Source organism: Jaculus jaculus, chromosome 2, assembly GCF_020740685.1.
Source record: "Jaculus jaculus isolate mJacJac1 chromosome 2, mJacJac1.mat.Y.cur, whole genome shotgun sequence".
NCBI lineage: Eukaryota > Metazoa > Chordata > Mammalia > Rodentia > Dipodidae > Jaculus > Jaculus jaculus.
This window is the reverse complement of record NC_059103.1, coordinates 151,693,283-151,716,978: the sequence shown is the minus strand read 5'-3', so window position 1 is coordinate 151,716,978 and position 23,696 is coordinate 151,693,283. Positions and strand designations below refer to the sequence as shown.

Genomic DNA, 23,696 nt, shown 5'->3' with positions numbered 1-23,696 from the left:
TCTAGCAAGGGGGAGCTGGCTATAATACCCCTAAACCTACCCCCAACCACACACTTCCTCCAGCAAGGCTCCCAAATTGCCATCAGCTGTGGACTTTATAAGGGATATCTGACTTAAACCACCACAGCACTATAGCTCTGTCTCACATAAAATGTCAGTATCCTCCAAAAAAGAAGTTCTTTCAAGGTAGCAGTGATTTCCCGGGACATTCAGGAATGAGCATGGTGCATAAGGGCAGTGTTCTGGAGTAATCCCCTGGCTTGAAGCCAGTGTAGACCAGCTTAGCCAGCCCTGTTCTAAACTCCCTTCTCACCCTCAGAAGAAACTGGAAGAGTGTGACTTGAAAGTCTGACATGGCTTTAGACCCTAAAATCTATCAGAAGGATGAAGTCAGACCCCAGGCAACCTGATCGTCCCTGCCCAGGGTAGACTGTTCTGACTGCCCTAGTCCTGCAAAGTCCTGGCTCTCCTCAGGCCTGGAAGGGCCAGCCACTGCAGTGACACCCTCTCCCACTAGGTGTCACTCTCACCCCTTCATTAGATAGAAATGTCATCTTTACAGCTGATGGCTTTCTTTAGACTGCCCTGCCTACAAACACATTCTATTTTTACCCAACAGACTTTTCCATAGACTCGAAGTACATATGACTCATGCTAAGAGTATGTCACCTTCCTGATGTGCCAAAAATCGTTATCTCCTGTATTTTCTCTGCTGTCTTACACTGTGACTCTGCAGACTCCTAAGAGAGGGGATGACATCATTGTCAGAATTCACTAAAGGAAATAGCAGTTATCTCTCATCAGAGTAGTCTAGATATAAACAGATTCTATTCACAACCTGCCTCTGTCCTCTCCTTATGAACTTGATCCTGTGCTTCCGTAACAAGGGTACTCAGGAAGGGAATGAGTCCCTTGTGGATAATGTTGACTTCCTCTTGCCCTTGACACCTGCATAGATCCTGTGCAATTTTCCTTTCTCTTAGGAAAATAAACATGGTATTGCAGCCAGGGAGGGTTAGGAGTGGGTAAGAATTAAGATAGCAAAGAGTAGTGTCTGTGGGACATGAAGGGACACATCTGACATCAGGACGATGTTTTCTCTTCCATTTCAGAGAAAAGAAGCCAAAGCAGCACAGCGGGGACCATGAGAACCTGATGAATGTGGTGAGCATGCCTGTCTGTCTGTCTGTCTGTCTGTCTACCCGTACACTTGTTTGCAGACAGCAGTCACCTCTCCAGCTGTGCCACTGCTGGCTTATGTCCCCAGTGGAACTGGGGGCAGGACAAGCAGAGGTGAATAGTGCCCTGTGGTTCCCATCTGCAGGCCGAGGCCTGAGAGCTTAGCAGACAAGCTGGAGAGCTCCTGTCATGGAGGCAGTTGTGATGCAGAAGGGTCCATGAGGGGCTCTAGCCCACCACTGGGACGTCACAATGTTGCCTCTGGTCTGGGAGTGCTGTTACAAGGACCAACTTGGTGACTTAACACACTTATCACTGTCCTTCAGCTCTAGAAACAAAGTCCTGTCTTCAAGGTGGTGCTGGAGCTGGCTCCTCCTGAGGGAGGGCTCTGAGCACACTGGACTCTAGTGGTTTGCTGGCAGCTTCTTGAATTAAATGCCTCACACCAGCCTCTGCCTTTACTTTCCTGTAGCCCTCTTCTACTTTGCATGTCGTCTTTCCCTCTCTACATGTCTGTCCCTGTATTCAAGTTCCTCCCATTCATAAAGGCATCAGGCATACTGGACTGGGGTCCACTCAACCATGGTGTGGCCTCATCTTAACTATTATCATCAGCAATGATCCTGTTTTTAAATAGTCATATTCTGCAGTTCTAGGACTTAGGATACTGACATAAGTTTGGGGGAGGCCCACAGCACCTTAAGTGTAGCAGCATTCCCTGGCCCTGAGTATCCTCTGGGGTCCAGTGGGGCCTCATCATGGTGAGGAATAGCCTAACACTGTCCTAGTCCACCTGTCTTTTCACTCTGGGCTATGCCCTTCAGTGACTGAGCACTCTCAGCAGCCAGGGATGGACCCACCATCATGTCTGCAAAGCTGCATTCGGGGTCCTGCTTGAGCTCCAGGACAGTGCTCGCCCAGAAGATGCTTCTAGCACAAAGCTTCATTTCTCAAGGTGGAGCAGGGGCTGTCTTCAGGGTGACAAGGAAGCATGGATGAGCCGAGCATGTAATGAGAGTTCAGCCTCGCTGGCAGCCAGCACATGTATTCAGAGCACACACAGGAGGCACCTGCAGGCCAGGCTGCCCAAACTCCACTTGCCAGTGTTCTTATAGTCCAAGCAGGCAAGAAGCTGCCAGAACTACCTGTCGTCTTTGTCCTGGGTTTGCAGGGTTCTCTTCCTTCTGTCTGCGTGGGCATACCCTCCTCACCCATCAGTGCCATCTCACCTCATAGCCACTGCTCCTCTCCTTGCCCGTGTTTCTTTCCTTTCACTGCCATGGGTGATCCATGTTGTCTTCACTTCTCATCATCCTGGCACCTTGGTTCTGCCCCAGTGATTAGTGCTGCAAGTGACTGGGGACGGGGAGCTAAAACGATGGGGGAGTCTTCACTATTGCTTCTCCCACGTACAGATCTCAGCCCCTACATCTTCTTCACCTGCCACCCAGCTGGGAGTTAGGTGGACAGTGAAGTGGGTCTAGGACCAGGCTTCTGCCTCCTCCACTTCATTACAAGATAGGTGTAACCGGACCATCAAGCAGCAGCAGCAGCGTCTGGGAGCTTGCGGGAATGACAACTGTTCCCAGGGGTATAGCCCAGTGAGTGAAGACAAGCCCTCCAGATGATTCTGGTGTGGGTTCTAATGTGTGTGCCATTGTTTCAGCCCTTCAGTCCCTGCTGCTGTGCCCAAGGGCATCAGGAGAAGGGTAGGAAGGGAGAGAGCAGCAAGTAAGCAAAGGGAAGAGATGACTCCGCGTTTTCTTTCTCCATCAGCACTCACTCCGTGACTGTATGTCTGTGACAGCATGTATACCAGGGTGCATGCTCAAAGGGCAGTGGGCCTATGCACATGCACCCCCATACAGCTAGCCGCTCAGCTCCTAAATCTCCTAAATTGTACAATTCTCCTATTTTTATCTTGTGGACATGAAGGTAGGAGATTGTAGTCAGAACCTACCTAGATCATGGAAATTTGGCCATGATGGATTATTTCATGAGCTGCTTGAAAGCTTCCTCCCAAATACCCACTTGTCAGAACACTGCCTCTGAGATATTAGCACCCGCATCACAAGTTCCTGGCAACCTGCAGTGTAACCATCTCACAGAGCAGAAGATGGAAGTGACATTGACCAGAAACAGTGGGGTGCCCAGATACTTGTATAGTGCCCCACAGCAAGGGCATTTGCTGTCTGTTATTATTTGTTCTCCATGAGAAGTCAGGAAATTTGTGAGACCAGCCGTCTAAGGCTGCTGTGCAAGTTACCTCAGGACTTCCACCTTGCATCCTGGAGCCCGAGTTGCCTCTTTGGTCACACAGGCAATGGAAGTGAAAAGGGTAAGATGATATCGTGTACTCATTCAGTGAAGCTGCTGTCTGAGACCACGGAGATATTTAAAGAAATATATTAAGAACCAACTTGTCTCTGACCGCTTTGCATGATAGCTCAGCCCATCATGTTCCAGGCAATGTCTACATCCTGTAGCCCTGCAGGAAACAGTGAGATTCTTCCCTTCAAGTGTCCTGCAACCATTTGTAAGAAAAGGAGAGATTTTCAAAGCTATTTTTATTATCTGATCATTTTTATGAGCCTTGAAGTCAAAGACTTGACTTTTCCTGAAATACTCAGAAATCAGTGGTAGTTTTTTTGTTTTGTTTTGTGGTTGTTTTTTTTTTCTGTGTTTGACCATACTGAAGTCTATTCCTATCAAGAGACAGCAGGTGATACTTTGTTGTAATAATTTACTCATTTCTGACTAGACACAACTTAAGGAAGGAAAACATTTAGTTTGGGTTATAGTCCCAAGGGATACTTTCCATCATGGCAGCAGGAGCATGAAGCAGAGCTGGTCACAGTGCAGCCACCGCCAGGAAGCAGAGAGGGAGCAAGGAAGTAGGGCAAGCTGTAAAAGCCTGAGGCCCACACCCAGTGACCCACTTCCTCCAGAAAGGCCCCAACTCCTAAACGCTCCACAGCCTTACCAAGCAGTGGGAACAGCTAGGGACCAAGTGTTCAAACACATAAGCCTATGCGAGGCACTTTGCATTCAAACCACAGTGTTCTGCCCTAGCCCCCCAGACTCCATGGCCATCTCATGATGCAAAATGCAATCTGTATAACTTTAAAATCCCCAGTTTTTAACAGTCCCTACGTTGTTCAAGTGCAAAGTCTCTTCTCAGACTTAAGGAAACCTCTTAACTATGAAACACACACCCCTGGGAAAATTTAAAAACAAATTACATACTTCTAACATACAATGGTACAAAGTAAACATTCCCCTTCTAAAGAGGAATAGATACAACACAGAAAGGTTGGATCAAAGGAAAACAAAACAAAACTAAATCCTGTAGCTCCATATCAGGTTCCTAGGACTTGTGATGAAATCACCCAGGCTCCAAGGCTTGGGTAGCCCTGCCACTCCAGTTCTGCTGCCTGTAGCACAAATAATGCATCAGTTACCTTCTCATTACTGAGACAAAACACCAGGCTATAAAAATCTTATCAAATGAAAGGGTTTATTTTGACTTACAGCTTTGAGAAGTTTAATCATGACCAGAAAACCAGCAAAAACCCACAGTGGGTCATCACATGAGCAGCAGAGAGGAAGTAGAGAGTGAGCTACCTATGACTAACAAACCTCAAGGCCTGCCCTCCTTCCTCCAGCCAGACTCCACCTCCCAAAGGCTTCAGAGATTGAGGACTAAGAATGAAGCTGAATCACAAACACATGAGAATATAGGGGACACGTCACATACAACCCACCACACATAGTCTCTGTCTTGGACAGGATTCACTCTGAGCATATAGCTTTTGGTGGAGCAGGATACTCCATGATCCTGGCTTCTCTAACATAATGGGTTCTCCAACTGAGGTGTCATCATCACTGATTTATACCATAGCCTCTCAGGGCCTCCTTGCATGGAACCCAACTCTGCCTCACATTGCTCAGCCTCAGTGGTCCTCTGAATCTGTGCAGCAAAATGTCTCGACCCCCTCATTCTTTCATTTTTTTCATGCCTGTAAAACTAGTACCACATAGATAATGCTGACAAATTCTGCTGCCAGCTGGGGGATAGTCTAGCCCCTTGCAACAGAGCAGCATCCTCTGTGCACCTTCCAAACTGATCTTGTCAGAACACTTCCCCAGGTGGTTGTGTTCCACAGGGAGTCCTTTCAGTTTAGGCTTTGTTACTTTAAATAAATTTGTTTTTTTTTTTTTTTCCAAGTGGAGCTTCCAACAGGTAGAGGTCCCCCTCTTGGAACCTTTTCCATTGTCCCAGTACATTCAAACCACAATGCGATACTTTTGATTGCTTTGTTTCACGACACCTTGTTACAATGATGGGGCTATTTCCTGTGTGCTCCATTCTGACTATCAGCAGGATTTCTTGTCCCCTCCATTCTGTGAAGTAAGTAACCTGTTTGTAGAACATCAGGCGGGAGCACGGCCGATACTCCTGAAATGTCCCAGCTTCCTTAGTGCTCTGGAAGCATACTATCCCAAAAGAGCGTCCACAGTGACAATCGTGTTTTCTAATCAGTGCCATATAAGATATGGTTTCTACTACTGAGCACTTGAATGTGACTTTAACCAAGAGGCTCAGTATAATTTTACTTTATTTAGCTTAATTTAGGTAATGGATTCTAGTCTGGGGTTTGGCTGTTTTGAGTTTTAGCAAAAGCCATGAGTGGGCTGGGGAGATGGCTCACTGGGTAAAGTGCTAGTGGCCCAGTCTTGAGGATCTTACCTAGAATCCCCAGCATCCATGTCAGTGCCAGGCATGGAGGCACCTATGTTCCCAGCACTGAGGAGATAGAGGGTGGACCCCTGAGATTTAATGGATAGTTATTCTAGACCAATCAGTGAGCTCTGGACTCACCGAGAGCAGCCATGTCTCAAAAGATAAAGTGCAACGTGATTGAGGAGACATCTGTTATAGTGGTTTGGATCAGATGTCCCCCATAAACTCATGTACTTTGAATGCTTAGTCCACAGCACGTGGCAGTCTGTGAGATGGAACCTTGCTGGAGGAGGGGTGTTGGGGATAGTTTTAGGATGTTACAGCCAACCCTCCATTGCCAGAGATCATTTCACTTTCTTGCCACTGTTTTCCACTCGCTATGGCAGAGGTGATGTCCACCCCTGCTTGTGCCATGCTTTCCCCTGCCATCATCAAGCTTCCCCTTGAGACTATCAGACAAGATAATTCTTTTCTCCCATCAGCAGCTTCTGATCAGGTGTTTTCTCCCATCAAGGAGAAGGTAACTACAACACCTGACATTAATCTCTGGTTCCATACACATGTGCATATACATGCACACAAAATGCACATCCATACTCACACCACACACATGCAAAAATTGAAAGAAAAAACAGAAGTCATGTGTCTTTCTCTAGTGCCCACCTGATTCTTAGACATGGATTTGTTTGGGTTTTGCAGCCTTCTGACAAGGAGATGTTCAGCCACTCAGTGACCAGCCTGACAACAGATGCACTTGCTAGCAGTGAACAGAATGGGGTGCTCACCAACGGCGATAGTAAGTTCTGAAAACAAACCAGCTTCACATGTAGCCCTCATCACCTGTACTAGGTTTCAAACAAGGTTTCCCAAAAATCAGGAAATGTGTTCTTGCTCATTTGTTGTTATAACTAGTCTCATTTGCGTAAGTGATACCTACTATCTAGACATTTGCTTCTGTGTGCTGGGCATTGCTCTCAGAACATATGTGTGCACACAAAGGCATTTATCCTAGTCCTGGCAGCTTACCACTAATTATTGTCCTATCATTGCTACCCTGTCAGACAGACATGATTACATTTCTCAGTTTCAAGGTAACAGAACTCTAGCACAAAATTACGCTCTCACTACTTTTTGTTTGTTTGTGTGTTTATGGCATTGGGAATGGGACAAAGAGCCTTGTGCATGCTAGGCAATTATTTTTCCTCTGGGTTGCAGCTCTAGTGTTCCTTTCATTCTCTACTTTGAGACAAAATCTCCCTGAATTGCCCAGGCTGACCTTGATCTCATTCTGTGGCCCAGGCATGCCTTGAACATGAAGTCTTTCCAACTTAGCCTCCCAAGGATGTGGGATTATAGTCCTGCACCACCTTGTACTTTCATCCTCTAGTCACATAGGATCCTCTGCCTGTACCTGTCTCAACAGGCATAACAATAAGTAATAGAAGTAGATAATTTGCTAAATCTTGTGCTGGAAAAGACATAGGGGATGGCTCCCTGTAAGCTGTGACTGAAATTAGAATACCAGCTGACATCTTAATGTCCATAATTCACCACTGACCAACAGGTAAAAGTAAATGTCTTGGTTTAACATAACATCCCATGGTCTTATTTGCTAGTAATTTAAGGGATTTTCTTCCTTCCTCTGTTATTAATACTCATGTTCCCTCAGTTCTTTCAGAAGATAGCACCCTGACCTGCATGCAGCATTATGAGGAAGTCCAGACCTCAGCTTCAGATCTGCTGGACTCCCAGGATAGCATGGGCAAGCCCAAGTGTCATCAGAGCCGGGAGCTGCCCAGGATCCCTCCAGAAAGCACAGTGGACACAATGCTCACTACCAGGAGTGTGGATGGGGACCCAGGCCCAGGCATGGAGGGACCCTATGAAGTGCTCAAGGACAGCTCCTCCCAGGAGAACATGGTGGAGGACTGCCTATATGAAACCGTGAAGGAGATCAAGGAGGTGACGGACAAAGGCCAGAGTGGCAGGTCCAAGTCTACTTCCGCCTTGAAAGAGCTTCCTGAGTCCCAAGCACAGGGCAAAGCCGAGTTTGCCGAGTATGCCTCGGTGGACAGAAACAAAAAATGCCGCCAGAGCGCCAATGCAGAGAGCATTCTGGGAACTTCCTGTGATCCTGAAGAGGAGGCCCCACCACCTGTACCTGTTAAACTTCTGGATGAGAATGCAAACTTTCCAGAGAAGGGGGAGAGAGAAGCAGAAGAGCAAGCCACAGAGGAGACCAGTGAACCCAGCAAGGTGGGCTCTAGCATGTTCATTTTGTGGACTGTGATTGTGAGGATTGACTTCCACAGTATCCTGGGAAATGTCTATAAACTTGGGAGTTCAGTGAATGGCAAAAGCTATCCTAGTGTAAGCTCCAACAGTAAAACACAGTTTGTGTTTATAAAACATCTCTCTCTCAGCACCTTACTACTTCACTTGGATATTTTTTATGTCATGACTGATTAAGACCAACTAGTATTTTCTTCCTTCTGAAGACCAAGAATTAAATAGACTAGATTCCTTGCTGCATGGTTTCCCTTTTCTACTTCTTGTTGCCTCCAGTAGCATGGTAGCTTTGAACCTCCCACATCCCACAACTCCAAGCATAGCGACCTGTACAGAGGGACCTGACATGTAGGTGTCCCTGGTTGCAACCGACTGTATATTTTGTTCTAAATTAACTAAGCAGTCTTATTTTGCCGCCGTTCTTCAGCAAGAACCTGTGGCTCCAAAGTTTGGACCGCAAGTGGAGCTCTCCCATGTCCACAGCCTTCTGTGTGTCTAATGATGTCTGAGCCACAGTGAACTTCACATCTGTAGATGTCAAAATGTCCTTGATTTAATGAGGTCCACTCTGCTTCAGGCGGCTAATATTGAATTTCTATTCTCTATACAGAAAAACAAAAGCCAAGCTCTCTTCTAGGTGAGCTACATCTCTAGCCCCCAAGTAGGGAAGGCAAGGAGTTATTAGTCAACTGTGATCATAAAACACTATGGAGTTCAAGGTCTGAAACTGGCCCCCGGCTGTGATTGTTAGTTACACTAAGGAAGTCATTCTTTGTATTGTTCTCTGAGTACATTAAAACTTCTCACATTATCTGTGAAAGTAACCATTGATAGCCCAATTAATGTATTTTTGGTCATGTTTTGAAAATGAGTAAATACAGTCTTAAGAGTCTGCCCTCATACAACCAAACACAATGAAAACAGAATAAATTTAAAATGCCTAAACTAGTAAAAGCTGTGTGTCAACAAATACTTGGGAGATAAGAAGGTCAGTTTTCTATCCTATTTTATTGTTCCAGATTTTACATTAAAAAAAAAAAAAACAGAAATACCCTTCTGAGACTCAGATTCTCTCTTTACATTGTAGTAACATTGAATAATTGTCTTCTATGGGAAAAACATTTTAAGTGAATTGAAAATTTAATGAAATGTTTAATATTTGTTTATTTATTCAATTAAAAAAATGGGGGGGGAAGGATTTGAAGCAGAGTCTCGCTTTATCCCAGGCTGACCTAGAATTTACTATGTAGTCTTAGGTTGGCCTTGAACTCTCAGTGACCGTCATACCTCGGCCTCCCAAGTCCTGGGACCCAGCAATAAAATGATTTTGATGAGCACCGTCTCTGTCACCACATGATCTAGGTGCTCCGGGAATGCCCCTGGGAGCAAGGCATAACGGACAAAACGTCCAGTCAAAAGTTCCATTCCAGTGGAACTTACACGTGGGAGCTAACCTAAAATTTGAAGTTTATAAGAAAAATAGAATGAAGAAGATTGGGCATATGTGGGGTGGGGAGTGTACTTTTGGATAGAGTAATCTCTGCTTAGATGTCAGGTGACCATGTTTAAGCAGAGTTAAGGAAGTGACAAGCTATGTGATATGCCTGCTTGTGTGAAGAGAATACTTTTCATATGAGCTGCTCTCTGGGAAGCCTGGGAGATGGAGCAAGCCTTGCATGTGGAGGGTGTGTAGTGTAGTAGACAGAGAAGAGCAAGGATGAGAGTAGAGACAGCTGCCTGGCCGGGGCTTACAGTCGAAATAAGACCGATAGAATGGCACAGCACAGCCCGTGCTTTGCAAGTTCCCTGTATTCCAGTGATCAGGTAAGACATGGAGGAAGGGTGTCTTGTCAAGGCAGAGGCTACAGAAGTGATGAGAGGGGCTAAGCTAGAGCCAAGCTTTGCTGGTGAATCAGTCTCAGCCTGGCCCAGCCCCTGGGTTCAGGGAGACTCCGTGAACTAAGATGAAGGGCCGCAGGCAGATATGGAAAAAGGCTGGCCCTCAGTTCTGGGGATGTCATTGTAGCTAGGAAAATGAGTGGGCTGAGAGGGAGGGCCAGGGCTGGATTGGCACAGTTGAGAGCTGTCAGCAGAAATGTGACTTCTAGAACCATTGGATTGGGTTAAGTCACAGGTGGTGAGCATAAACCGGGACCAGAATTGTGCCAAGAGCACAGCTCTGGAAAATGAACCAGCAGGAGAGATGGAAGACTGCAAAGCAGGGGCGGTCACGGGGCTAGAATTTATGTGAAGGAAGTGGCGGTGGAGAAGGAATGAACTCTGGAACACAGGCAGCAGATGGCTCCAGAAAACGAGCCACCACTGTGACGTGGTAGCTAACTGGGGACCAAGATGAATGAAACTTGACTGAAAGGGGTGTAGAGAGAAAACAGAAGAGGAAAAGCACCTGAGACATTACTGTGCAGAAGTGAGGCAAAAGATGGAGCTGGAAGTGCAGCTGAGTCTGTATTGTTTTGTTTGATATCTAGAATGAGAGGAGTGTGTGTGTGTGTGTGTGTGTGTAGAGAGATGATCCCAGAGGGAGAAAACCAGTGATGTAGACAAAACAGGAGAGTTACTGAAGCTGTATTCAGATGTGGTGTGAGGTAAGGGGACACAGTCCTGTGTAAAGGAGGGATACCTTAGATTGGGTGTGGCAAATTCATCTGTGGTCACAGGGTACCAACAGGAAGACATCAGGGCTGGTATGTACAGGGTGTATAGCTCATAGAACTTCCCTTGCCTCCTTCGGTTTTCTCGGTGAATGAGGAAGCAAGAACCCAGCTCACAGTGGCTGGGTGAAGAGATACTGGAGATTTGTAGAAAGAGAGGGTCAAAGAAAACAGCTTCAAAGATGTGTCCTAGGATTAAGAGCAGCTCCGAGAGCCAACCCACTGGTTCACGTGGCCCAGGAGGAGCTGAGTATTTATAATGGGTTCTGATGGCCAGGCGTGACACAGGAAGGAAAGACATCAGGAGAAGAGAAGACAGAAAAGATGGTTGCACCACAGTGTGTTTGAACAGGGTTATAGAAAGAGGGCTCGAGTGACGTGTGGTTTCTAGAAGAGACTGCTAGGACCTAGGGAGGCGGAGGGCTTCGGACTGTGGTAGGCAAGGCTTGGAGAGGTGAGGGCCCGAGGTGGGGCAGGTCAGCAGCGCAGGAGGGAAGGGGCAAGGAACAAAAGGGCAGTTGAGACCAGTGCACACTCACTGGAGTCACCAAGCATTAAGACATAAAATGTGTTAGAGAGACAGCAAAGCAGGAGCCAGAGTCATTGAGAAATGAGACAGGAGGAAAGCCGCCATGGCAGATGGCTCTCCACCAGCTGTGGAAATTCTCCTGTCATACCTGCCAACCGTGGAAGACAAACTTCAGGCATTTTGTAAAGAAAGGCCTTTATTTTAAACTGTCAACCTCTCATTGGTGACCCATACTTCAGTGATAATTAGTAATTGAAATAGTATAAACAATGATTTTGGCTTATTTTTACCTACCCATGTAAATACTAAGACATGTAACATGGCTAGGTAGCCAAGAACAGTTTTATGCAAGGGTTTCTTTTTTTTTTTTTTTTTTAATTTATTTGAGAGCGACAGACACAGAGAGAAAGACCGATAGAGGGAGAGAGAGAGAATGGGCGCGCCAGGGCTTCCAGCCTCTCCAAACGAACTCCAGACACGTGCGCCCCCTTGTGCATCTGGCTAACGTGGGACCTGGGGAACTGAGCCTCGAACCGGGGTCCTTAGGCTTCACAGGCAAGCGCTTAACCGCTAAGCCATCTCTCCAGCCCTTATGCAAGGGTTTCTTAGATGACCTTAATTACTTTGTGTTCCATAGAAATCACTTGAAAGGATTTGTGTACACATGGGGAACTAGGTGCAAGAGATCGGGTGGAATGTCGACTTCAAACTGCTTTGCTTTGTGTTTGTTTGACAGAGATTTAGTTCATTGTCATATAAGTCTCGGGAAGAAGACCCAACACTCACAGAGGAAGAGGTAAGTTTGATTTCTTCCTAACGATAAAGCGCCTTTGCTAAAGAACAAAAGTCAAGCTTGTTGGTACATCCCTGTAATCTTAGCACCTGGGAGGGTCAACATTTCAATGCTACAGTGTTAGAGAAATGGCTTAGCAGTTAAGGTGCCTGTCTGCTAAGCTTAAGGACCCAGGTTGTATTTCCCAGGATTCATGCAAAGCCACATGCACAAGGTGCTGCATGTGTCTGGCGTTCATTTGCAGTCACTAGAAGCCCTGGCACACCCATTCTCTCTCTCTCCCTCCCTCCCTCCCCCCGCTCTCTCTCTCTCTCTCTCTTTGACTCTTTCTGTATCATAAATAAATAGTATTTAAAGAGTTCAAGGGTATCCCCTACAGAGTGAATTTGAGGCCAGCCTGAGCTACATGAGACCTGGTCTCAAAAATAAAAGAGAGGAGGAGGAAGAGAAAGAAAGAAACAGCACAGCGATTCCCATGAGTCATGGTGGTGCACACCCATAATCTCGGCTTTTAGGGAGTTGAGGTGGGAGGACAGGGAGTTCACTACTAGCCTGGGCTACCTAGGGAGATTGCCTAAAAACGTAGAGCTTTTCCTCCAGGAATGGCTGTAGTGTAATTTTCTTCTTTGTTTGAAAGAGCTGAAATGTTCCTTTAGGTTTGTGCTTAGACGTCATGGTTTGGATGTTGACTTTTTATGGTGGGAATGTGCCCAGCAGGTGGTATGCCAAGGTGGATGGTGGGGTGCAGCAAAGTGAAAGAAACTGGGTAGGAAAAGAGGGTCAGACAAGCTCAAAGAGGAGGCAGGAGAAAACAAATGAGAGAAATTTGAGAAGCTTTAGAAATTTAGAATTTAGAAATTCGAGGAGCTTTAGATCACAGCCTAGAGACTGGTTTGAGGGAGACCAGCACTGGGCTGGAAATTTTCACAAATGGCGAGAGGTGGCTGTAAGTAATTTGATCCTGCCTGGGAGGCAAGGGAAATGTCCCAGTGGGGAATTTTAGATGCAGAGAGCAGAGAACTTCAGCAAGGACCACCATGGGCTGGAGCTCCAGTCTGATATAGCAGCCAATGTAAATGGATTGTGGACTCCCAAGAAGCAGGGCTAAAAGTTCATCACTTTTCACGAAGCCTTCAAAGTGTAGATGCCAGTGTAGTGGTTTAATGAGCTCAGACTTAAATCTTGAATCTGCCGTGGACAGAGCCCTCCTGGGGAAGAGGCATGTCACTGAGGGCAGATCTTGAGTCCAGCACTGTCAGGTGTGGGGAGAGCAGTTCGGAGGTCTGCTGTTTGTGCTGTTGGTGTTTGGTGCTTGCTGGCTCTTCGGATGATATCCTCTTTACTATGGATCTATGGGCGTGAGTCAGCTTCTGCCACTGTGGGTGTTCCTCTGCAGTTTGTAAGAAATAAACCCCTTTCGTCCTATAAGCAGTTGTTTGTCCAGCAACGCGAAGCTGACTGCAACACCAGGCTGTGTGGCACATGTGGAGCCAGGCTGAGTGCTGCCACCTGCCCTCTTCAAGCTGGGTGTGATGGAGTAGCACGCCCAGCGTGGGGAGCTTTGTGCCTGTACAAGACCAGCGCACGCACACCTACTACGCATGCCTCCTACACAGAGCTCTGAATGCAGTGCTGGTGCATGGAGATAGTCTCCTGAGGTGGAAGCTCAAGGAAAAGTGTTTTCCTTAGGTGATACCATTTGAATGTTCCCTTTCTTGGAGAAGGGACCTATTACCTGTCTCCCTGGCTGCACAAGACAGAACTCCAGTGTAACCCTTTCTGTCTCCTTTCCCTCACTGTCCCAGATACTGCCATTGTCCAGTCAAGAGCATTTCTCAACTGTTCCATACACACACAGATCACCACTGAGGGCACCTCTCATTAGCCCTCTGGTCTGTTTTCTACAACCACAGTGACTCCATCTTGAAAAGAAGAAAATAGAGATCTGGGCATAAATAGTTTATGATAAATCAATTCTGTTTTAAAATTTTAAAGTACTTTGCATCTTCAAATTTTTTGTGGCAGCCGGGTGTGGCAGTGCATACCTTTAATCCCAGCACGGGAAGGAAGGGGTAGGAGGATCGCTGTGAGTTCAAGGCTACCCTGAGACTACAGGGTTAATTCCAGGTCAGCCTGGGCTAGAGTGAAATCCTTCCTCAAAAAAAAAAACAAAAAAAAAAAATTTAAAAAGATGTGGCTTGTAAATTTGCACCTCATTATACTAATTGAATCTTTATCCCCAAATTAAAGAAAAACTAATCCCTGAATATTAATTTTAGGAAGATTTAGAGACAGTATATGTAGAAGTCATTTGTTTCTGTATTCTTATAGCGTTAAGCTGTGCAGACTGAAACTAAGAAATGAGAAAAAGGAAGCTTCATTTGTGAGAACATAATAACAATCTATGGAATTAGTTATACACATGAAAGATTTTAAGGAGAAAAATTGAGTCTCTAAATGTCAAAGGGGCTGGAAGAGAAACCTATATATACACAAAGCAATTGTCTTAGAAAACAAATATCCTCAAATGTACTCATTTTGAGTATTAGAAGTCCTGAAAAGTCTTGATGGAGCATGGGATGCCCAGTGACACCCTCACACATTTGGTTCATTCCCAGAGTCAATGTTAAGTTGCCAGTTTATAAAAGAGCCTACAACTTTAAAAAGTATAAAGGCAAAGAAGACACAAGAGTGCTTATGAAGAGGAAAGGAGGAGTGAAACCATGAGGAAGTACTATGAGGAGAGCCAAAGCAGGGAGGGGCATCCTGTCACTGCTACCATCAAGGCACAGGTGTGTCTGTCCTTCTTGGAAGGTCATACTGATTCCCCAGAGTCCTATCATCTATGGTATACCCCCTTGTGATCTGTCTACATTCTTGGCTAGGACTGCCTTTTAGACAATGGGTTCCCTATGCTTGTACCTCACCATAAGGAGCTAGGCTTTCTTTCTTTTTTAATTTTTATTTATTTATTTTCAAGGAGAAAGAGAAAGAGAAAAGGCACATACCAGGGCCTCCTACTGCTATAAATGTACTCCATATACATAGGCCACTCTGTGCTTCTGGCTATAAATGGGTGCTGGGGAATTGAATCCAGGCCTTTAGGTTTCACAAGCAAGTACCTAAACCACTGAGCAATCTCTCCAGCCCGAGCTTTCTTTTATTCATCTTAAACTCAAAGAAATCATCCTTCTTATGTTGACAGCAGTTTAGAATGTGAACTTCTTGTTTATTACAACAGTTGGATCAACAGCATGAGGGTTTTCCAAAGATAATTTTTCTGTCAAGGACCAGCAAAACTGAGCCACCAGCTGGTAGAGAAAACTTCATCTCCAGATGACCAGTGAATAGGCAGCAGGCCTGTCTGTCTTCAGAAGCTTCCAAGCCAGCTAGAAACCTTGCCCACAGTATGACAGCCCAGAAAAGCAGGAGGATGTTCTGGGCTCTAGGGGAGCCAAGTGTCTGTCAGGAAACACTTTTTTTTTTTTTTTTTCCTGGGAATTAGGATGAGTCAGGCACAAAGCACTGTGGTAAAAGTTAAATGCAAGTAATAAAGAATATGTTTTACTATTTCCAATCACAATTTTAGGCAAGAGAGGACAGTGAGCCAGAGTCTTGTTACGTAGCCCTAGTTGGCCTGATTCTCACCCAGGATGTCCCCAAACTTGCTGCTGTCCTCTTGCCTCAGCCTCCCCAAGTCCTGGGACTACAAATATCTGCCACCACATCCAGGTCCTAACCATGCCTTTTAACATTAAAATAAAACTTCTCAAGTATCTCTTAGCCAGTATATTTAATATGTCGCCCCCCTCAAAAAAAAAAAAATTAAACCCTACTTGATACTATATGTTATATGGACAAGTGTAGTAAGGCAGTGAAGGTATCTCACTACAGTACCATGTAAGTCATTTCCAAAGTTCATTTCTGATCTGGCTGGTTCATAGCAATGGAGAAAATGATACCCAGTCCGTAAAGGCCTGTGTGGCCAATGGCAGACAACAGAGTCAGAAGAGCACAGAAACCAGCACCCTCACAGGAGCGCGCATGCTGCCACCAGAAGCTGGCAGACACTCTGCCGCGCCCGTCGATGCAGGAAGCATGGAGTAATCCAACTCAGCGGCTCTCACACTTGCTCAGGCATCCATTTGCAGGCTCCCACCCAGCATGTCTAAGTCAGACGTGCTGCGGTGAGACCAAATGGTTTGTCCTCTCTGACCTCCTGCTGTGGATGTTGCCAGCCCACATTTAGAGACTCTCTGCTCTCATATATGTTTTCTGCCCCTTTTGTTAAAGCAGTGGAGCCTTTTGCATTGGAGCATTATCCTTATAGTGAAATAAAATATAGCATGAGATGCACCTGGCCAGGTCTCGTGAGTTCCACATATCCTATCCTTGATCCCCTGAAGAGGTCCACAGGACTTAGTTCACAGAGAATTAAGGAAATGCAACTGATGTGCTGCCAAAACTGAAGATAGTGTTTTCATTGCTGTCTAGTAAACTAATACAAAATTAATACAGATAATAAAGACACACACACACACACACACGAGTGCCGGTATATAGCTTGTCACCAACAAGGAAGGAGGAAGCCACAGCATGCAGATGTTCACTCAGTTCTCCCTTTGTTTCCTAGATCTCAGCCATGTACTCCTCAGTACATAAGCCTGGACAGCCAACCCAGAAATCAGGGCACTTGCTGCAAGCACCAGCATCCACCAGCACCTCCCTTCAGGATGTCCCTCAGAGGTCTCCCTCTTCCTGTAATGATCTCTATGCCACTGTGAAAGACTTCGAGAAAACTCCAAACAGCGTCAACACCCTTTCCCTAGCAAGGAGAGCCAGTGAGGAGCCAGAGCCAGACTATGAAGCCATACAGACGCTAAACAGAGAGGAAGAGAAGGTCCCTGCAGAGACCAATGGCCCCCATGGCCTCATCCCCAAGGAGAATGACTATGAGAGCATTGGGGACTTGCAGCAATGCAGAGACATCACCAGGCTCTAACAACCCAGAAGACAGCTCCAGAGAGCCTGTGGTCAGCCTCTTAAGGACAGGTCTGTGGAGACAGGAAGTGATATCAGCCTACTCTCCCAGCTCTAGAACAGTGAGGTACGGACCTGGCTGACCCCAGGATGGGCACCCCTCTCCTCCAGCGCCAACACAAAATTGCCCAGCACATCCTGGCCCTCTGCAAGAGACCCCACTGTGGTCGCAGCCCTCAGAGAGGAAGGCAAGCGGTGAGAGAGCACTCCACTCTGCCAGCCCTGCTTCTCCGCCGGCCTGGACACTGCCAGTAGGAAGAGCCAGTGGTCTCTTCCTCACTTCCCTTTTCTTGTTATAGTTAAAATATTTGGCTTTTATCCTCTTGAGATCTCCCAATGTCCATGGTCCATTCCAAGGAAGTTCTCCTACCGGGCTTGGTGCTGGTCCTCCACATAGGGTGTGAGGATGGCAAGAAACTGGTTGCCAGTTCCCATTCACCCACCCCCTTCCCAGAGCTGCTGGGTTGGCCTTTGGGAATCCAGATGGTGCTGGTCAGTCACTAGGCTTGGCGAGGGATGGCCCTGGTGTTTCTGGGTCTTCATTCCTCCCTATTGTGGCACTGTGCATCAGCAGCCTTTCCCCAAGGTAGTTGAAATCCGTCTTAGATGCTTCCTTTCTCTAGTTAACCACACTCCTGCTAAAACCTGTCCAATATTTCCAATGAATATTGCGGTACTTCCAGGTTTGTTTAAGCCCAGAGCTCATTCCTTCCAAACAGAGAGCCTTAATCTTTATGTTGGGGTGCAGACCACATGTGTGAGTGAACAGCAGCCGTCTTCCATTCCTGAGGGGCTGTGGACACAAGTGTGTATTTCCAGTGATCTTTGCTGCCCACACCAGCCATGTGGACATTCCTTTTATCAGCTACCCTAAGGTAATCTATATAAGAGTAAAATGTAAACATTTATTTTATTATATAAATTTATAAGATGTTTTATGTTTCATGCCTAATTTCTAGAAAGTGCCAGAAAATGTATATTAACTATTTTGATTTTATGTATAATGATTTATACTCTTGTTTCGAAGACCCCATAAAGCACATAAGCTAGGTAATTATAAGTAGTTGTTATTCTTTGTTCTAATAAGTGTTAAACCACTGAAGGTTTCTAAAGACTCAGCCTTTCAAACGGTACTTGGAGCTCCTGATCCAAATCACGTGTGCCACTGGCAGCATAAATGCAGCAGACATAAATAGCCATTTCAGTGGTCATGAGGCAATCCTGGAATGTTCCATGTTAAAATGGAAAGAATAAACTATGACTGAATTATGAACCTCCTAGAAATAGCATACATTCATTAAGGTTTAATGACCTCACATAAGAAAACAGTGTTGATGTCTGCAGTCCAGTGCTTGCCTATATAAATTACCTATTAGAATTTTTTTCCTTCATTTTATAAAAATCAGTGGCTGAAATAGCTTAGATGAACAGCTCAGCCTGGTTTGAATTTAATCATTACTTTCGATCTTCCGGGCCACCGTTGGAAACCGTACTCACTTGTCACTATAGAAGGAGCGTAGCTGAAGGCCATCATGAAGGGTGGGCTATGGAGAGGGAGCTTCCCCTCACTGGTAAGGACACAGGAGGCTGAAGCATCTTGAGAACTCCAGGACAGGCTCAGTGGCATGTGTGTCTGTCCCCTTGTTCATGGACTGGTTTTGTGGCCTCTCCGGGTCCCATATCTGAGTTATCAGTGAACTCTCTTGGGATGCGCTGGCCAGTCAGCCTGATCTTCCATGAAGACATCGTTTGGATAAGCACAACCATTGCTGGTCAGAAAGCAGCGGTAGGACCTTGGATCTCGGGACCCGGGAGAGGGCGAGGCCCCGCAGCTCTGAGCCCAGACCTTTTGCAAGCACTGCTTTACCTTCCAGTTTGCACTGCTTTGTATCAATGTTTGACCCAACTGTCTCTCGGGTCAGGTTACAAGGGTCTGAGCATGCCAAAGTCATGCTTTGGGGACATCTTGCAGCTCAAAAGCTTGATTGCATTTCATAAAAAGTCTTACTTAGCGCCAGGGAAGCAAATGTGATCTCTGAAGTGTAAAACTCTTGCTGTAGAGGCATGTTCCTTTTGTTGTGAGTAATCATGTCATCTTAAAATGTCATTGTCACATTGCCCCCCCCAGGAGTTTTCAGATAAGTTATGCAATATAGTCATAAAATATGCAGTGTAATTACTTAAATTGAGAACCAGTAATAAGAATATGTTGTGAGAGAAACTATCTTCAGTGTACTTCACAAGGAACTGTAAGGCCCTCCAGCAAACATTCTTAAGAATGAATAACATAAACCCTGAGGACCCTCTCCCTCCCCAGCTTTGTGTACTTAGGTAAAGTATGTCTACTGGTGTAGAATCATTGTTTGACTATTATACAGGGTTTATTTTAAAACAATACCTTTTTGCTTTATTCAGAAATCTGCTCCTATCTTTGCGCTGGACAGAGCCTGTGTCTTTTTTTTTTTTTAATAACAGTTCCATTGTGATCCAAATGTAACAAGAGCTGAAATGTGTGGAAGGTAATAAACGAGGAGCAGAGTTCACTGTCCACTTGAACTTCACTGCTGCCAGCATACATGTATCCAGTTACAATGACTTGGTTATGTGGAGTTAGAAACATGGATAAAATTAACTGTAAAAAAATGTTCTTTAAATCAGAATTATAAATCTGTCTTGATTAAAAGTAGAGTATTTCTTTCTGTTTAAATATTTTGAAAGTTTGGAAGCATTTTATGCTGCTTTCAATATGTCATGAGGAAAGTATAACCTGTTTTCTATAAAATGATTTTTTTTTAATTTTTTAAAGAAAACAGCGTCTGTAAATATGTTGCCTGCATGTCTTTTCTTTTCCTGATCTAAATTATATCATTAAGTCTTTTAAAGCTTCTAAATAGACAAATATTTCCTGTGAGGAAAAAGGTTAATCGCTGATTTTTTTCTGCCCTGGAAAACCCCTAGTGAGTTCTAATTGAGTGCTAAATTACCAACAGGCAATCAACACAGAGCACTAAAATTTCACTTTAGTATGTCAGTATATTTTCTTTAGTTGATTTTAATTTATGTAATTACAGTGTCCCCTGCCTCCACCAGTGATAAACTATATATGTACATACACATATGTGCATGTGTGCATGTGTGTATGTATATACAGCTGACTAGCAAACTCAGGTGCTTGATTAGGCTATGTTCTGTTCTGTATTTAGAATGCTTATCCTTGAGTATGATGAACTTCTGTCATAAAAGCAGACTTAGAAGAAACAAATCTCCAACAGTTTCATTTAGTAATTATGAGAAAGCCTTCCTGAGTTGCCCTCATTTAATTTTCCTAATGAGTACATTCAGATTTTAAGTGGGTTGTAATCCTCCTGCTGTAAGACTGTGGTGTTCTCAGGTCTTCTTGCTCTACAGGAGATCTGCTACATGTAGCCTGGGTGAAGAAAGGGAGACAGGAGTACTTCTAGATAAGTTTTAGGAGAGAGATTTAACCAAAAGCAACAAGAAACTCTGAGCCAGGCTTGCACCCAAGCACAGTGATTTCCCAGGTAGCATCAGAGGTCGGTTGTCACCTGGTGACAGTGTTTCATTCCCTTGTGGAACCCCCAAGGTTTTTCAGCTGAAGCACCTGGCACACGTGTAATGAGGATCGCTGCCATGAGGCTATGACTGGCTAGAGCTTGCAGTTCAAGATTCAGTCAGGAGTTTGTAAATGAGTGAACGGCATTTTTTTTTCATTGCACCTTGTATATGCTAATAGGACTTTGTGTGATCCCGTGGTGCCATTCTTCTGAAAGTGCTGGTTTCTGGTACCCAGCCAGTTAAGTACTGGTTGCTGGAAGCACAGTGGGTACTAAGGGTTATTTCCTGGAAACCCTGACAAGTATATTACCGTATCATTGGGGAGATGTAAATTGTAATGTTAAGTGTTAGTAAATGATATGAAAATAGCATCGTGTCAATAATACTGTGGCTTTATTTACAGTGACATCTAAATTCCTTACCTTGTAGTATATTATTTTCTTGCTCTGTAGTGTCCACTTTCCTAGATACATTATTCCTGATGGTAACAGTAGACAAGCTGACACAAACTTAGACTAAAAGTGTTTGACTTCAGGAAATCAGTCCAGAATCCATGATAAATTAGCATCTTTATCTGGAATTACCAAATTTAAATTTAAAATCATGGTCCAAGACAGGCATGGTGGCACACGCCTTTAATCCCAGCACTGGGGAGGCAGAGGTAGGAGGATCGCCGTGAATTTGGGGCCATCCTGAGAATACATATTGAATTCCAGGTCAGCCTGGGCTAGAGTGAGACCCTACCTTGAAAAACTAATAAAATCATGGTTCAGTCCTCTTGTACATTATAAAGTCTTTTTACATCTCACCTCTAAATATTTGTATTTCATTTTGTCAAGTTTTTCTTTTTACTGCAAAACAGTTGTACACTTTCCTCTTAATAGCAAATTAAATGAGAAATGCGGTTTTGTTTTAAAAAAAAAAAAGGTACCTTTAAAAGCATTTGATTTAGAATTTATTTATCTTAATGCAAATATTTTCTTCCTTTGCACTTATACCCTTTGGCTGCTTTTCAGAAATGTAATGTAGCTAAATGTGGTGACTTGTGCCTGTCATCCCAGCACTGGAGAGGGTGTTGGAAGCCTGCCGGGGCTACATGGGAAGACCCTCTCTCAAAAATAGGGTTTTTAAGCGCTCTAGTAATCTCTTATCACCTATGTAATAGTTTGTGAAGGTTGATGACATCACTTCTCACACTTCTATATGTTAAACTGGCAACAGTAAAATGTTTTCACATTATACCCTTTTAATAATGCATTGTACTATCATGCCTCATGTTTTCTAGGAAAGTTTGAAATACAGCTAGACAAACAAATGACTGTTATAAGTAGAATTTAGAATTTTGTTCATGCACTTTTTCCTTGTAAAAGTAGCTACTCCGAAAGTAACGTGTGTCTTAAGTGTTCCCCCACCAGTTTGAAAGTATTTGCTTCACTCACACAGTAAAATGTTCTTAAAGATGCCTAGCAGTTTCACTCATTGTCTCCAAAGGTCTCCTAATGGTCTATTTGTCCAATTCATGAAAGAACAAAAGGTTGTATTGAGTAGTGAAGATGTTTACACCTTCATTTTGTAAATCTACTTTCTAAGTCAGGGATGCTTTTAAGGAGGACATGGAAAGAACAGGATATGAAGTCACTACTTCTTCCTGTCGCTTTTTGCCTACTTCTGCATGGGTGACCATCTGTCCCTTTGTAGGGCAGTACCCGTGGGTCTTTTCCTACCTGGTGGGTGTCTCTGCTGCCCAGGCGCCCTCTGTCTGCGAGAGCTGCAGGATGTCCTGTTGCACCTTTTCCAGCCCCTGTCCCAATCGCAGTATGGCAGACCTGGCCAGCCGTCATGTCTGAGTGTCTGCACGGCTCTGGCCACCTCCTAGTTTCCTGCTTCACAGGCCTTCAAGGGGAAGCAGAGGCAGCTGTCATCTGTCATGAATTTTTCCAAACCACGTGTGGTCCTTCAGCTTGTTTCACAAGCAGAACAAAAGAACCACAGGGTGGGAGAGAAACTTGTAACCTGGCACAATGTAACTAAATTCACAAATGTGGACTGTTCATGCTTTACCAAGGAGCAAATGAATTTACTGTCCCTACAGTGTTATGAAACTGGCCTGGGTCTCCTCCAGTCCTGGGAGGAACAGCCTTGCTGCGCAGCCTATTGAAGGTAGAGTCTCATACCCACTACAGAGCAATAGTTGCTGCGAAAGTAAAAAGCTGATTGTTTAAACAAGAAAAAGAAATCCTCACAAGAATTAACCACGTGAGGAGGAAATGCACCTCTGACATCCCTGTCCCCAGGAGACGTGCTGAGAAGCTTTGTGAGTGGAACTAGTTTCTTCCACCCTCTCAGCTCTCCAGAAAACAGAACGCATCTAATGGGCAAGTGTGGATCCTGGCAGTACCGGGGCCATTTATAGGCAAATTTCCAGAGCTTGGGAGCAGCAGGTAGCTCTTAACCACTAGCACTCAAGAACAAGTGACAAAGACTGTGGCTCATTTCCTCTAAAGGAAGCACGATGTGTTTAGCTCTGATTTTGTAAACTTCACTCTGAGTCATCATAGCTAATTCTTTATTTTGTTGTTTTGTTTTGTTTTGTTTTCAAAATTAAAACAGCAGGTATCTGCTTGTGTTCTTTCTACATCTACCAGCTAGCCACCCTAACTAGGGCACATGGAGAGCCAGCACAGAGCCCAGCCTTGGTGCTGTGCACCCTTGGCATGGCCAGGCTTGGCATGTCCTGGATGGCTTTGATTTGATTTTTAGCTCAACACATTGGAAACCATGAGCCTCAAACAACTGTCCCTTCCGTGAGCTTAAAGAAAATTGTTTAGGTCTTCACTTATTAGTGGCTTCCCTGAGTGACAGCAATGGCCTTGC

The 23,696-nt window shown here is 44.9% G+C and overlaps 1 protein-coding gene across 4 annotated transcripts in view; it reads left to right on the top strand.

Annotated features, from left to right (window-relative positions):
• Positions 1–22,284, top strand: part of Pag1 (phosphoprotein membrane anchor with glycosphingolipid microdomains 1) — a 162,248-nt gene extending 139,964 nt beyond the window's left edge. For all 4 annotated transcript variants that reach the window (XM_045142999.1, XM_045143000.1, XM_045143001.1 and 1 more), the window contains 5 exons: positions 1,113–1,164; positions 6,623–6,719; positions 7,593–8,179; positions 12,150–12,209; positions 16,840–22,284. In XM_045142999.1, coding sequence (XP_044998934.1) covers positions 1,113–1,164; positions 6,623–6,719; positions 7,593–8,179; positions 12,150–12,209; positions 16,840–17,208 — 1,165 coding nt within the window. In that variant the 3' untranslated portion in view covers positions 17,209–22,284. The remainder of the gene's footprint in view (positions 1–1,112; positions 1,165–6,622; positions 6,720–7,592; positions 8,180–12,149; positions 12,210–16,839) is intronic.
• Positions 22,285–23,696: the final 1,412 nt, after the last annotated feature.